A 12241-nucleotide genomic window follows, 5' to 3' on the forward strand; every position below is an offset into this window, starting at 1 on the left:
TGGACTACCCACGATATGGTTATCATTTTTCCCTTATTATCCTATTACCCTGATTTAATTATCGCATAATTTGGAAGATTAGAGTGAGTAGAAGGGACGCATTTGCGTAGAGGAAAAAAAATGTCATTTTTTCCTAAATATATAGTTTTGCTTTGATGAGAAAAGAGAAACAATATAGTTTTAGACCCATTACAATAAAAATTAAAGAGAAAAATTTTCCATTATAGGCTCTGAGTGAGGAATAATAATATATCAACACAACAACAATAATATATAAATATGATTAAATTCTAGCTCCAAAGTTTTGTGACATATATATTATTAGTATCCCATTATTAATTATTCTAAAGCAAATAGGTGCTTGAATAATATGATGTTCCAATGCCCTATAGTTTTAAGGCCATATCAGTACATTTCTCCAAGGGAAAGGATTCAATAATCAATAATTAAAAAAAAAAGTTTTTAGAAAAATTTGATTTTTCTATATATTTTGTAATATGGGGTTTTATAATTTTCAGCCCATTGCATATTTTTGGGTCCAGCTCCTAGCAGTGGATTCATACTTGAGTTTGTCAGTCTTGCACATATGAGCAATCTCTGGAACCAGTGGATCATCTGGGTTTGGATCAGTTAATAGAGAGCAAATTGAGAGCAAAACCTGCATAAATTAACCACACTTTTTTAGATGGAAGTATAAAAAAGGGAAGAAAAAGTGTGGCTGGCTTTGAACTAACGATCCTTTTTTGGTCAATATCGTGTTAAATGCTTATGCTGTAAGATTATTCTTCTTCACATATCAAAAATTTTTTTTTTTGATATCCATGATCAGTATCCGGGTCAACTTATGCGCTGCTCGACTAATCTCACGGGTCAACTACCTAATCCTAGGACATTTGGTACTGGGAAACACATATGAATTACCAATTTCTAAGGTACGTGTGTCATGGGATTTGAACTCATATTCCGGCCTCTTAATTAACCCTAGCCCATTTTGACCAATGAGCCACCTATGATAGTTCTTCACATGTCAATTTGATACAAAATATCACAAGATTTAGGTCTAAATAGTCTTTTGGTTCCAGTAACTTTCGAGTTTAGTTCGTTCATTCTAATCATTGTACTCTCAAAACATCTATTTTGGTCTCTATAATTTCAACTTTCATTTTAGTTCATGTACTTTTAAAATGTTAGTTCTTGTCTCTATACTTATTTTGGATCCCTTTGTTTTCATTTTTATCTCATTTTTAAAATTATTATTTTAGCAGGACTCTTTACTCATTAAATTTCTTTAAATGTAACCATAAATTTATATTAAGTTTCAATTGTGTATAAATTTTGTAAATAAGATCCATAAAATGGTCACTTTTGAAAAAGGTGCCAGACCAAAATGGATGTTTTGAAAGTATATGTATAAAAAGTTCGAAAAGTACAAAATCAAAACCAACCAAAGCAAAAAATACAGGACCAGAGAGTATTTAAACAAAAAATCAATAAGTTTCTAAACCTAAACTCTCAATTTTGTGTCTAATAAATCAATGAATTCATTAGATACTTCTTCAAAATCGATGACTAATATTGGTATAAAATTTAAAGTTTAGACATTTAGACATTTTTCTAAAACTTCAAATAACGTCTCTGTTAAATAAAAATGCGAAAATTTAGAACCCATTGAGCACTTCTTAAAACCAAGAAACTTATTAGAGACATAATCCCGGAAGTTTAGTGACCAAATTTATAATTTAACCTTAATTATTTTTTATTCAAAGGATTCAATACATAGACTATCAATATGAAATGGCACCATATATAGATTTTAAGTTGGGATCTTATTTAGAAGATTTAACATAACATTAAAAACTTACCTTTGATATTGTGAGGGCAGGACTCCATTGTTCCTTTAGAATATCTAAGCATATGTTGCCATTACTATTTATATTTGGATGAAACACCTTTGTCCTGAAGGCAACCTGCAACAAATTAAGTCAAATTTTCAACATCAAAAACATGAATTAATAATAGACTTTGCTTTTCCAAACCCATAAAATTAGAGAAACAAAAAATTTGATTAGTTTGTAGTTGAAAAACTAAGATCTTTATGATCTAAATACATTTGATTTTGTAGAGAGAAATGAGTTTTAGAACCCTTATATGTTTAGTCTATGTTCCGTGACGATGGAAGTTAAGTTAAATTATAAGTTTAGTTATTAAACTTTTTAAAGTTGTTTAAACAGTACAACAAGGTCGTCTTTCTTTTTTAATATTGTGTCCAATAAATTTCTAAACTTTGAAAAATGTTTAATAGGCTCCCGAACTTTTAATTTTGTACCTAATATAACGTCTCTAACTTATGAGACGTTTTTTAAGTTCAATGACATATACAATGTTAGAAATTATAGACTCGTTAAATAACACAACTACTCTTAAAGTTCAGAGACCAAACTTATAATTTAACGTAAAAGTTAATATTTAGGTAGCCTTCATCGATACACCAATTAAACTTAAACTTGACGCTTTTTAACCTTAAGTTATACAAATCCACCTCGTGAATCAAACCGATTTCCTTGAACGTACCTTTGGAGGTTTGAAGGGATAATCAGGAGGGAAATGAATGGTGACAAGGAAAACCCCACCAGCATAGGGACTATCATTAGGACCAATAATGGTTGCTTGCCAATGGAACATATCCTCAGCCACGGGACCTGAAAATTATTAAGCATCAATCAACCTAAAAACTTAAACTAACAGATTACGATAAATTTAAATACATAATCTTCGACTCTGATACTATATTAGATCAACAATCAACCCGAAATTACTTAAGTTGATGAATTGTGATAAATTTACCTGCACTGCAAGAAGTTGGTGGGTCTCTCTGCAAATCTTTAAGCTCCTTCAATATTCTTTTGGATGCCATTTTGAAACCACTCAAGCTTTTGATTCTATTGAGGAAAATTAGGTTAAAGTAGAGGAAGAGGAAGAAGAAGAAGATGACCAATTTAGGGCAAATGGGGTGGAGATATATGCTGTATTTAAATGGCCAAAAAGGGAAGAGTTAGAACCAAAGGAAGAACTTGAAGGTGTCCATTACCAATTCTTTTGGACTTCTCAAAGTGGGAACAGAATTGATTCTTTCCAAAGAGGATAGTAAGCTAAGTTATTAAGAATCTGGTGTGTTTTTTTTTTTGAGAAAAAAATATGAAAAGGGGGAATATATACATATTCCGTGGTATATTAAATGATTAAATTTACACTAATCGAGAGAGATTTTGTCCCACGTTTTTAATAGAGTTGAGTTCGTGTCGAGCCATAGATTTGGGAAGTCTTTAATTTTTGTTTGGAATGTGTGAAGAAGATGACCATAGAGATTTGAGTTTGTGTAAACCCGCGTTCACTACAAGGGTCGAAAAATGGTATATATAATATAAAAAGGTGAGTTTCCATTATTATAAGCTACAAGGATTGGCAAATTCTTAATGTGGAGAAATTATTGGAGAAGACGGTCATAATAATGTGACGAGTAATTTTATAGTACTGTTAGATGCCTATAAGAAAGAAACTACAAAAGTATTCCGAATTCGTAACCAAATAGTTATATATCAGTGGGCATGTTGTTAATTAATATAAACTAAATTGCTTCTAATAACTTAAGATTTTGAATTTGATGGTGATGAATACGAGCAACCATGGAGCCGAGATATATTCGAAGGGAATTGGAGGATGAGATTTTATGTGTATATTCTTTTGGAAGTGATAGGTTTTGTAGAAAGGTGTAGAATTCAAGTTAAAGAATCTGTTTATGGGAAGGGAAATTAAAGTAAGATTCATTTTGGGTTTCTCCATTGTCCAATTGATGTATAAATGAAAAAAAAAAAACCCCATTTTTATTCCTCATTGTTTTTTGACCATTTTCATTTTTTTAATTTATTGGGTTCTACTTTTAGTAATCTGTGGGCTATTTTGTAGCTAGTTTTAGTGTGGGTACAGTTTACAAGTTACCAAATTGTAAAAGCTTTGAAAGAGACTTGGAGAATAATCTCAACCCTTCTTTTGGTAAGTTAATGTGAGCGTGTATGTTATTCTCGTGCGACGACTTATCTGAAGAAAGGAAATGTGGGTCTCGTGGGTGTGATACACTTGTTCGAGTCACCTCTAAGATCTCGAGTCAAAAAGAGTGATTGTGTTTCAGGTGAAGTGTACTAAGTTAACCTAGTGAAGGGCGACCTGAACTGAACTGCATAAGTCAAGTTGACTAGATCAGACTGTCCGACCAAACCAAATCACTAAACTCTATCCGAGCCAATCTAAGGAACTTTTTGTATTGTAATCCAATCTAAATTTTGCATCAACCGACTATGAAAGGGTATTGGGTATTGAGAACGAGTGGATTAGGGTTTAATTTGGTGGTATAATAGATCGAATGTTTTGTTTTTATAGGAACTTGTCGGAATGAGTGACTCACGTATATATACATGACTAAGTTTTTGTGTGACAACGTTTCACAACTTGTGATATAGCAGAATCGAAGCTCAACTCTATATCTTATATATATGTTGAAAAAAATTTTAATTGAAAAATTCAATCCAAAGATAAATTTGAGTGGAGAAATGAAAATTTTAACTATTTGTGAATTTCATTTTTCTCACAATATTTCATGCTAAAAACACCAAATCACATCATCACTAAATTGTCCAAAAAGTACAGATAATGATTGAAAATCCCCAATCTTATTATTTTGCTTTCCACATGAATATAACAAAAAATATGTATTTATGAATACATGTTTGGATAATTCAATAATTTTGTACTTCATAAGTTTTCTATCTATTACATATAATATATTATGTTACAAGATCAGATTCAAGCTAAAACACGAACCTTAAAATTTTTCCCCAATCAAAATTTATTAGAATTTAACATTAAAAAAACTAATTGTTATTTCATTTTCCATTTAAAAATATTTCAACGTCACAGAAAAATATTAGCTAACACGAGCAAAGTTTTAAATGTTGATGTCCATGAAAATGTCGAAATCTCAATTTCGTGGAAATGTCGATGTCGATAGATATTTCTGAAAAAGTTATAAAAATAAAAAAAAAACTCAAAAAAATATTTAAATTAATAAATAATTTGTTTGACCATTTCTAAATATGTCAAAAATGATTAATATTAATATTATGTCTATATTAGTAAAATTTTGTTTATATTTTTTATATTTTGTCAATTTTTTTGTAATATTATGGAAATGTCGATTTATCTTTCATGCTCTCATATTGATATTGAATCTATGGATATATAGACATGTTGACGGATATTTAATACCATGAACATGAGTATAGTTCATCACTAATTGACAACTACTCCTCGATTGGAGGTTCAAAAACTCATACTCTCAATTTGTTGTATTAAAAAATTTAAAAATATTAGTACATTGAAAAAATATACAATAAATAAGGGAAAAAATCATAAATAAGGTATTAATTTTTAATAAATGATAATTGTTGGCAAAGCCAAAAATGGTAACTAACAGCAAAGAGAAAAATGGAGAGGCAATAAGGAAATTTCGAAAAAAGGAACCAAAAAGGTAATAAATAACAAAGGAAAATATCCTTTTTTTTTTCAATTACAAAAATTTTAAGAAGTGACGTGGAGTGCAAGCATGGGTTGAAACATACAAAATTCCATGTAAGTGCCCGCAGAATATAGAATGTGATCGGAAAAACCCGCCAATTTCGAAATTTCGTTACGGCTATGGCTTCTTCAACCTGTTCTTCTCTCGCGTCTGATTCGCATTCCAAATCTCTCTCTCTCTACAATTTTTTGTTTTTGTTTTTTTTTTTTACAGATCAAACTCCAATTATGGCAAAGAATTCACAGCCAAGAGATTCAAACATCCAATTCCGAGCTTCAATTCCGAGTTTCTCTCCGAGGCCGCGAATTCTTACAGGTACCAATATTAGGGCAACATTATATAATCCCCTTCCATGGAATGTTCAAATCAGCTTCTCGAAGCCTCCTATCTCTGAAGGATGCCAGCCCTTGAGTGCTCACTTGAATGAATCCTCCATGTTCTTCGTTTTCGATCACTGATTTCCTCCCCTGTTTACCCCAAAATTGAACCCATCATCTGTTCGTGAGATTGAACCATGGCGGTTCACAAGGAGATGCTTACAGTTGTGATTCTTTCCATTCTGGCGTTTATTGCTACTGCTGATGAAGGCGGCAAGTCTGGCGTAACGTACGATGGGAGATCGATTATCATCAGTGGCAAAAGAGAGCTTCTGTTCTCGGGTTCGATTCATTACACGCGAAGTACCCCTGAGGTATGATAAAGAAAACTTATGTTAGAAATTATAAATTCTTGGCGAAATCTGAGAGGGAAATGTTGTGTAAATGTTTTGAGATCTAGTAATGTAATGGATTTCTTTCGAAATTGGGTGACAGATGTGGTCAGATCTTCTGGATAAGGCGAAACGTGGAGGTTTGAATGTGATTCAGACTTATGTTTTCTGGAATATTCATGAGCCTGTGGAAGGCCAGGTAAAAAAGCTGAAGATCATGGAGTTTGATTAATTATGTGTGAAGTGAATCGTTTGAAATAGGATAACTTGATTTAATTATATGTGTGTACAGTATAATTTCGAAGGAAATTATGATTTGGTGAAATACATCAAGCTAATTGCTGAGAAGGGGATGTATGTAACGTTAAGGGTTGGACCCTTCATCCAAGCTGAATGGAACCATGGGTATTGGTTTACTATCTCTCATATGCTTCAATATTTCTGTTATTTTTCTCTAAGATTTTATTTTCTCTGTAAATTCAGGGGACTTCCATACTGGCTCAGAGAGAAACCAAACATCATTTTCCGTTCAGATAACCCACCATTCAAGGTAAATTATAATCGCCACCTTTATGAAATTGTCTCGGAAATTAAAGTACTAAAACTCATTATTTCATTTGCAGCACTACATGAAAAAATATGTATCGATGATCGTAGACATGATGAAGGAAAATAAACTTTTTGCTTCTCAAGGAGGACCCATCATTTTATCTCAGGTATATATATTTCCCATTATTGGTTTATTTGATCTTCTTGTTACATTGTCTCTCTTTGTGAATATTCAGTTTTCCCTAACACATTTTTCCATCCATGATTCAGATTGAAAATGAATATAACCATGTTCAACTGGCGTATGATGAGCTCGGCAGCTCATACGTCCAGTGGGCAGCAAATATGGCAGTTGGGTTGGGAACCGGAGTTCCATGGATCATGTGCAAGCAAAAGGATGCTCCCGATCCTGTGGTAAGGGTTTACAAGGGAAGATTAACGTAATAGAACAAACGTAGAAAGAACAAAGTATAAGAAGCTTTATGGTTAAATTACTGTTCTTGGAACTAAAAAGATAACTTATACGTTCAGATCAACGCTTGCAATGGAAGGCACTGCGGAGATACTTTTACAGGCCCCAACAAACCCTATAAGCCTGCTATATGGACTGAGAATTGGACTGCTCAGTAAGCATATCTAATCTTGATGACAGTTTTGAGCGAGGGAAAATTTGTGAATTACAAAGGAAAGTTATATATTGTGGACAAGTACAAACTAATCATCAAATGTTGCTGTTCTTATAACAGGTACAGAGTATTTGGAGATCCACCTTCCCAAAGAGCAGCAGAAGATATTGCCTTTTCAGTTGCCCGCTTCTTCTCCAAGAATGGTACACTGGTCAACTATTATATGGTAAGAAATATAAGGCTTGTCCTATGTTGTGGGCTTCAGCCTTCTGCAGATACAAGTATAAATCTTCTTAGTTAGGAGAATCCTACTCCAATGGCAATCAATTGTCTATTGTACGTGTGCAGTACCATGGTGGGACAAATTTGGGTAGAACAAGCGCTGTCTTTACAACAACTCGGTATTATGATGAAGCACCACTTGATGAATATGGTAAATCTGGTCTTTTTTAGTTACAACCAAAACGAATCATTGTCCTTTTAAGAACAAAGCTTGCTCAAACTTCTAACTGGGACTTTTATGATGCCACAGGCTTGCAGAGGGAACCAAAATGGGGTCATCTCAGGGACGTGCACAAGGCTCTGAATCTGTGCAAGAAACCTCTCCTCTGGGGCACTCCCGGAGTCCAAACGATGGACAATGGTTTAGAGGTACTTTGATCAATTCATATGCAATCTATACAATGTTAAAAGTGAAGGCAGTGCTGACCCTTCATAAGCCACCGAGATCATCTCCAATTGATTACGTTGTGTCCTCTGCAGGCTCGATATTATGAGAAGCCAGGATCTAACATTTGTGCTGCTTTCTTGACCAACAATGACACCAAGGTTTCACAAACTATTAACTTCAGGGGACGGGACTATCTTCTTCCACCACGATCAATTAGCATACTTCCTGACTGTAAAACTGTTGTCTTCAACACTCAGACGGTAAAACTCCTCTCAATTTTCATACAATAGGTTCTGTAGGTTACATCATAACTCTGCATTGCGGCAATTGAGCTTTATGGTTGTTCAGGACTCTAATTTACTCTTCCATTACTATTTGGAAATTAAAAAAAAATCACAGATCGTATCGCAGCACAATGCTAGGAACTATGTCCCATCAAAGGTCAACAGCAATCTCAAATGGACGATGTATGCTGAACCCATTCCAACTGTTCAGCAAGTACCAGTAAATAATAAGATACCATTGGAGCTCTATAGCTTACTTAAGGACACCACAGATTATGCATGGTACACCACTAGGTAAGATAAATTTAATTGAAAAACGGAAGTTATGTCGATGATGAGCATCAGCACTCTAGTGTTGTTTGAAGTTGTTGTCAATAATTAACATCCTAGCATAATCTGATAACAGCATTGAGTTGGACAAAAAGGACGTATCAAAGCGCCCCGATATCCTCCCAGTCTTGCGTATTTCAAGTCTTGGACATGCTTTACTTGCATTTGTCAATGGTGAATATGTCGGTAAGCATTTACCCAAATGCAAATCCTATATTTTACATAAGCGTCTCCATATAGCCATACATCCTGACACTCATAAAATATTCACTGCTAAAGAACTTGGGGTTTTGATTTCTAGGATCCGCACATGGCAGCCACGAGGAAAAGAACTTCGTTTTCCAAAAGCCAGTGCCCTTGAAGGCCGGAATTAACCACATAGCCATGCTAGGCATGACAGTGGGACTTCCCGTATGGAGATCACAACCCCAGTGCTTGTTTCTGTTTTATTGTATTTTACAATGGGCAATCACAAGTTCTTTTTGTCATTACAGGATAGTGGAGCATACATGGAACACAGGTTTGCAGGGCCTCGATTTATAACAATCCTCGGCTTGAATACCGGAACGCTTGATATCTCCAAAAACGGCTGGGGACACCAGGTATGAGGAGTCCCTTCAAACCTCTCAACCACGATCAATGAATCTAACTTGGGCAAACTATACAAAGTCGACATAACTCTTAATTTACTCGCACTGTTTTGCAGGTTGGTCTCAATGGAGAGAAAGTTCGAGTGTACACTCAGGGAGGATCACACAGGGTTCAGTGGACCGAAGTCAAGGGATCAGCACAGACTGCTCTCACATGGTACAAGGTAATGTTCATAAGCAGTAGTATTATCAACTCTTTTCCCACACAGGAAAGTCAGAAGTATGGGTAATGAAGAGAAAAATACTCATTTTGTTGCAGGCATATTTTGATGCTCCAGAAGGAAGAGATCCTGTAGCTATTAGAATGAGCAAAATGGGGAAGGGACAGATTTGGGTGAATGGTAAAAGCATTGGTCGGTATTGGATGTCCTACTTATCCCCTCTAGGAGAGCCCACTCAATCAGAGTACCACATTCCAAGATCCTTCATAAAGCCAACAGAAAATCTGCTGGTCATATTGGAGGAAGAGAAGAACACGCCCGAGAAAGTCGAAATCCTACTCGTCAACAGAGACACAATCTGCAGCTTCATCACCGAGTATCACCCACCAGACGTTAAGTCATGGGAAAGGAAGGACAAGCAATTCAGAGCCGTGGTGGATGATGTGCAATCCGAAGCTCACTTCAAATGCCCCAACTACAAAAAGATTTCCGCCATTGAGTTTGCAAGCTATGGCGATCCTTCTGGTGTCTGTGGAGCCTATGAGGAAGGGAAATGCCACGCTCCCGAGGCCAAGAAAATCGCCGAACAGGTAAAAGAAACAATTCAAAGCTCTTGATCTGCTGGGTTTCATGTTCTTGATTGTTTGTTTGTTTGTTTGCTTGCTTGCTGCTGCTGCAGCACTGCTTGGGCAAAGAGACCTGTTCAGTGCCAATGGATGCTTTCAACAATGTTAAGAATGAATGTGATGTGAAGACGCTAGCGTTACAAGCAAAATGCACCGCTTAGGATTACTCTCAAAATGGACTAATCTTTTCAGAGAAGAAGAAGAAGGGACAGATGAGGGAGGCTGATCAATCAAACACATTCTCAGGCTAACAAAACTGGTCCTGGTCCCCTTCAGATATGGGGGGCTCCTTGAAGCTCAAAGTTTTCATTTTTTTTTTCCCTTTTTTTTTCTTTTTTTCTTTTTCGCTTCCCCTTCAATTACTTATTTATCCAAATTCATAAATTAATAATTGAACCCTTTTTTTATTTTTTTATTTTTTTATTTTTGTTGTTGTTGCCTTAATCTAAGTATTATGCTTTCATTAATAGATTCAAGATGCAATATTGTTTAAGTTTGTCGAGCCCTTTTCTTATCCTTTTCTCAACATTAAAATTTCCAATCTCATTTTATGACTTTTTTAGTGTATTAGAAAAATAATAAAAATTTCATAGGCATATATAACATCCATCCTTATAGTATGTTGTCACAAAAAAAAAGGGAAAATATATAAAATTTTATGTCGAAAGTATGATTAATGTAACTAATAATATATCTCAAAAAAAGTTGTAACTAATAAAAAAAAATTTGTAATTAGTTTAATAGGATTTATCAGTTTTAGTAATTTTATAAATTTCTTAATTTCTAAAAGTTGTTAAAGTTATTCATCACATGGACATGCAAATCCTTGATCAAATAAATCTTACAGGACCAATAATTATTTATTAATTTTATTTTGACTTACCATATGAATTCAACATTTTATATGTGTCAAAGTTATTTATTTATTTATAGTTTTAGTCCTAAATATTAAATTAATTAAATAAATTATTTGTGTGAGTTCAAAATATTTGTGCTAATTACATTTTTTTAGTTCAATAAAAATATGAGGCACCTTACACCTAAAGAATACCTTATTTAAGTATAGAAGTGTCTTGACGAGAGTTATATATGCATGCAGTTAATACTTTGTGTTTTAATTTATTGAAAATTTCCCTACTTTACTTTAGATATTTCACATAAACTAAAAAACAAACGAACTTTACATAATATGGTAAATCTTTTAAAAAAAAAATTGAAACAATCATATAAATTAATTACCTCACGATAGGTTGTTATCTAGCAACTTAAACATAGCTACCACTAACCTCCTCAAAATTGGCTACAACTACTTTTTAAAGTTTTAAACTTTTAAAATTATTAAAATAAATAATAAACATAGTTAGATTATACTAATAATTAATCTTTTTGGGTAACAAACAATATGAAATTTACAAAATGGGAAGAGATCTCCCTAAAAAAAGTCTTTCTCATTTTTCATAAGTTCATAGGTATCTTTATTGGTTCCAAAATTCTGTAGCAAACTCGCATGATATGAATTAGTGATCACTTTGCATTTATCACTCTTTCATACACATAATGTAGCGGTTAGGGTAGATGGATGGATAGGAGTTTAGATTTGGTTTCAATATTGGTTCCCGAGATTTAGATTTCGTTTTTATTTTGTTTCAAAATTAACATGTTTGATCTTTGAAGTTTGATTTCAATTTTTAATTAACCTCTCAGATATGAATTTGGTTTATAATTGGTCTCTAGGTCAATGATGATGTGACAGTTAACATATATTAACTAGACAATCAAAGATCGTTATAAATCTAGTTGATTAAAGCCCTAAAAGTATATTTTACTCAAAAAAAATTAAAATTTTCTTGGGACATTTAATTCAAACTGTGTCATGAAATTTTGACATTAACCGTGTATATTATATTATTTGTTGAAATTATTTTTTCAATTATAAAAGAAAACTTTCTTGTAAATGCCTTATAAAAGAACGAGGGTTGATTGCCAAACTTTACTTTTCATTAATAT

General features: G+C 33.5%; 2 protein-coding genes across 2 annotated transcripts; one reads left to right on the plus strand and one right to left on the minus strand.

The window, feature by feature from the left end:
• Window positions 1-250: 250 nt before the first annotated feature.
• LOC111007810 (ubiquitin-conjugating enzyme E2 10) lies at window positions 251-3019 on the minus strand. Its single transcript, XM_022280311.2, has 4 exons — window positions 2845-3019; window positions 2572-2699; window positions 1863-1967; window positions 251-658 (listed from the first exon to the last, which is right to left on the minus strand). Exons 1-4 carry the CDS (start codon window positions 2912-2914, stop codon window positions 515-517), a joined length of 447 nt encoding a protein of 148 aa, XP_022136003.1. The 5' UTR covers window positions 2915-3019; the 3' UTR covers window positions 251-514.
• Window positions 3020-5981: 2962 nt separating this feature from the next.
• On the plus strand, window positions 5982-10649 carry LOC111007552 (beta-galactosidase 13). The gene is made up of 18 exons (XM_022279951.2): window positions 5982-6320; window positions 6442-6537; window positions 6631-6743; window positions 6822-6888; window positions 6962-7054; window positions 7158-7301; window positions 7419-7513; window positions 7634-7739; window positions 7862-7946; window positions 8046-8164; window positions 8276-8443; window positions 8583-8761; window positions 8874-8983; window positions 9099-9208; window positions 9292-9399; window positions 9504-9611; window positions 9707-10198; window positions 10288-10649. Exons 1-18 carry the CDS (start codon window positions 6144-6146, stop codon window positions 10393-10395), a joined length of 2478 nt encoding a protein of 825 aa, XP_022135643.1. The 5' UTR covers window positions 5982-6143; the 3' UTR covers window positions 10396-10649.
• Window positions 10650-12241: the final 1592 nt, after the last annotated feature.

This window comes from Momordica charantia (genome assembly GCF_013281855.1).
Source record: "Momordica charantia cultivar OHB3-1 chromosome 4 unlocalized genomic scaffold, Mcharantia_2.0 BLBB01000004.1, whole genome shotgun sequence".
NCBI lineage: Eukaryota > Viridiplantae > Streptophyta > Magnoliopsida > Cucurbitales > Cucurbitaceae > Momordica > Momordica charantia.

Coding starts and splice junctions, on each gene's coding strand:
- LOC111007810 (XM_022280311.2), bottom strand. CDS start 2,914: ATGGCATCCAAAAGAATATTGAAGGAGCTTAAAGATTTGCAGAGAGAC. Junction 1,968..2,571: donor ATCCCTTCAAACCTCCAAAG/GTACGTTCAAGG, acceptor AATTTGTTGCAG/GTTGCCTTCAGGACAAAGGT. Junction 659..1,862: donor CTGCCCTCACAATATCAAAG/GTAAGTTTTTAA, acceptor TAATTTATGCAG/GTTTTGCTCTCAATTTGCTC.
- LOC111007552 (XM_022279951.2), top strand. CDS start 6,144: ATGGCGGTTCACAAGGAGATGCTTACAGTTGTGATTCTTTCCATTCTG. Junction 6,889..6,961: donor CAGATAACCCACCATTCAAG/GTAAATTATAAT, acceptor TTTCATTTGCAG/CACTACATGAAAAAATATGT. Junction 8,165..8,275: donor CGATGGACAATGGTTTAGAG/GTACTTTGATCA, acceptor TGTCCTCTGCAG/GCTCGATATTATGAGAAGCC.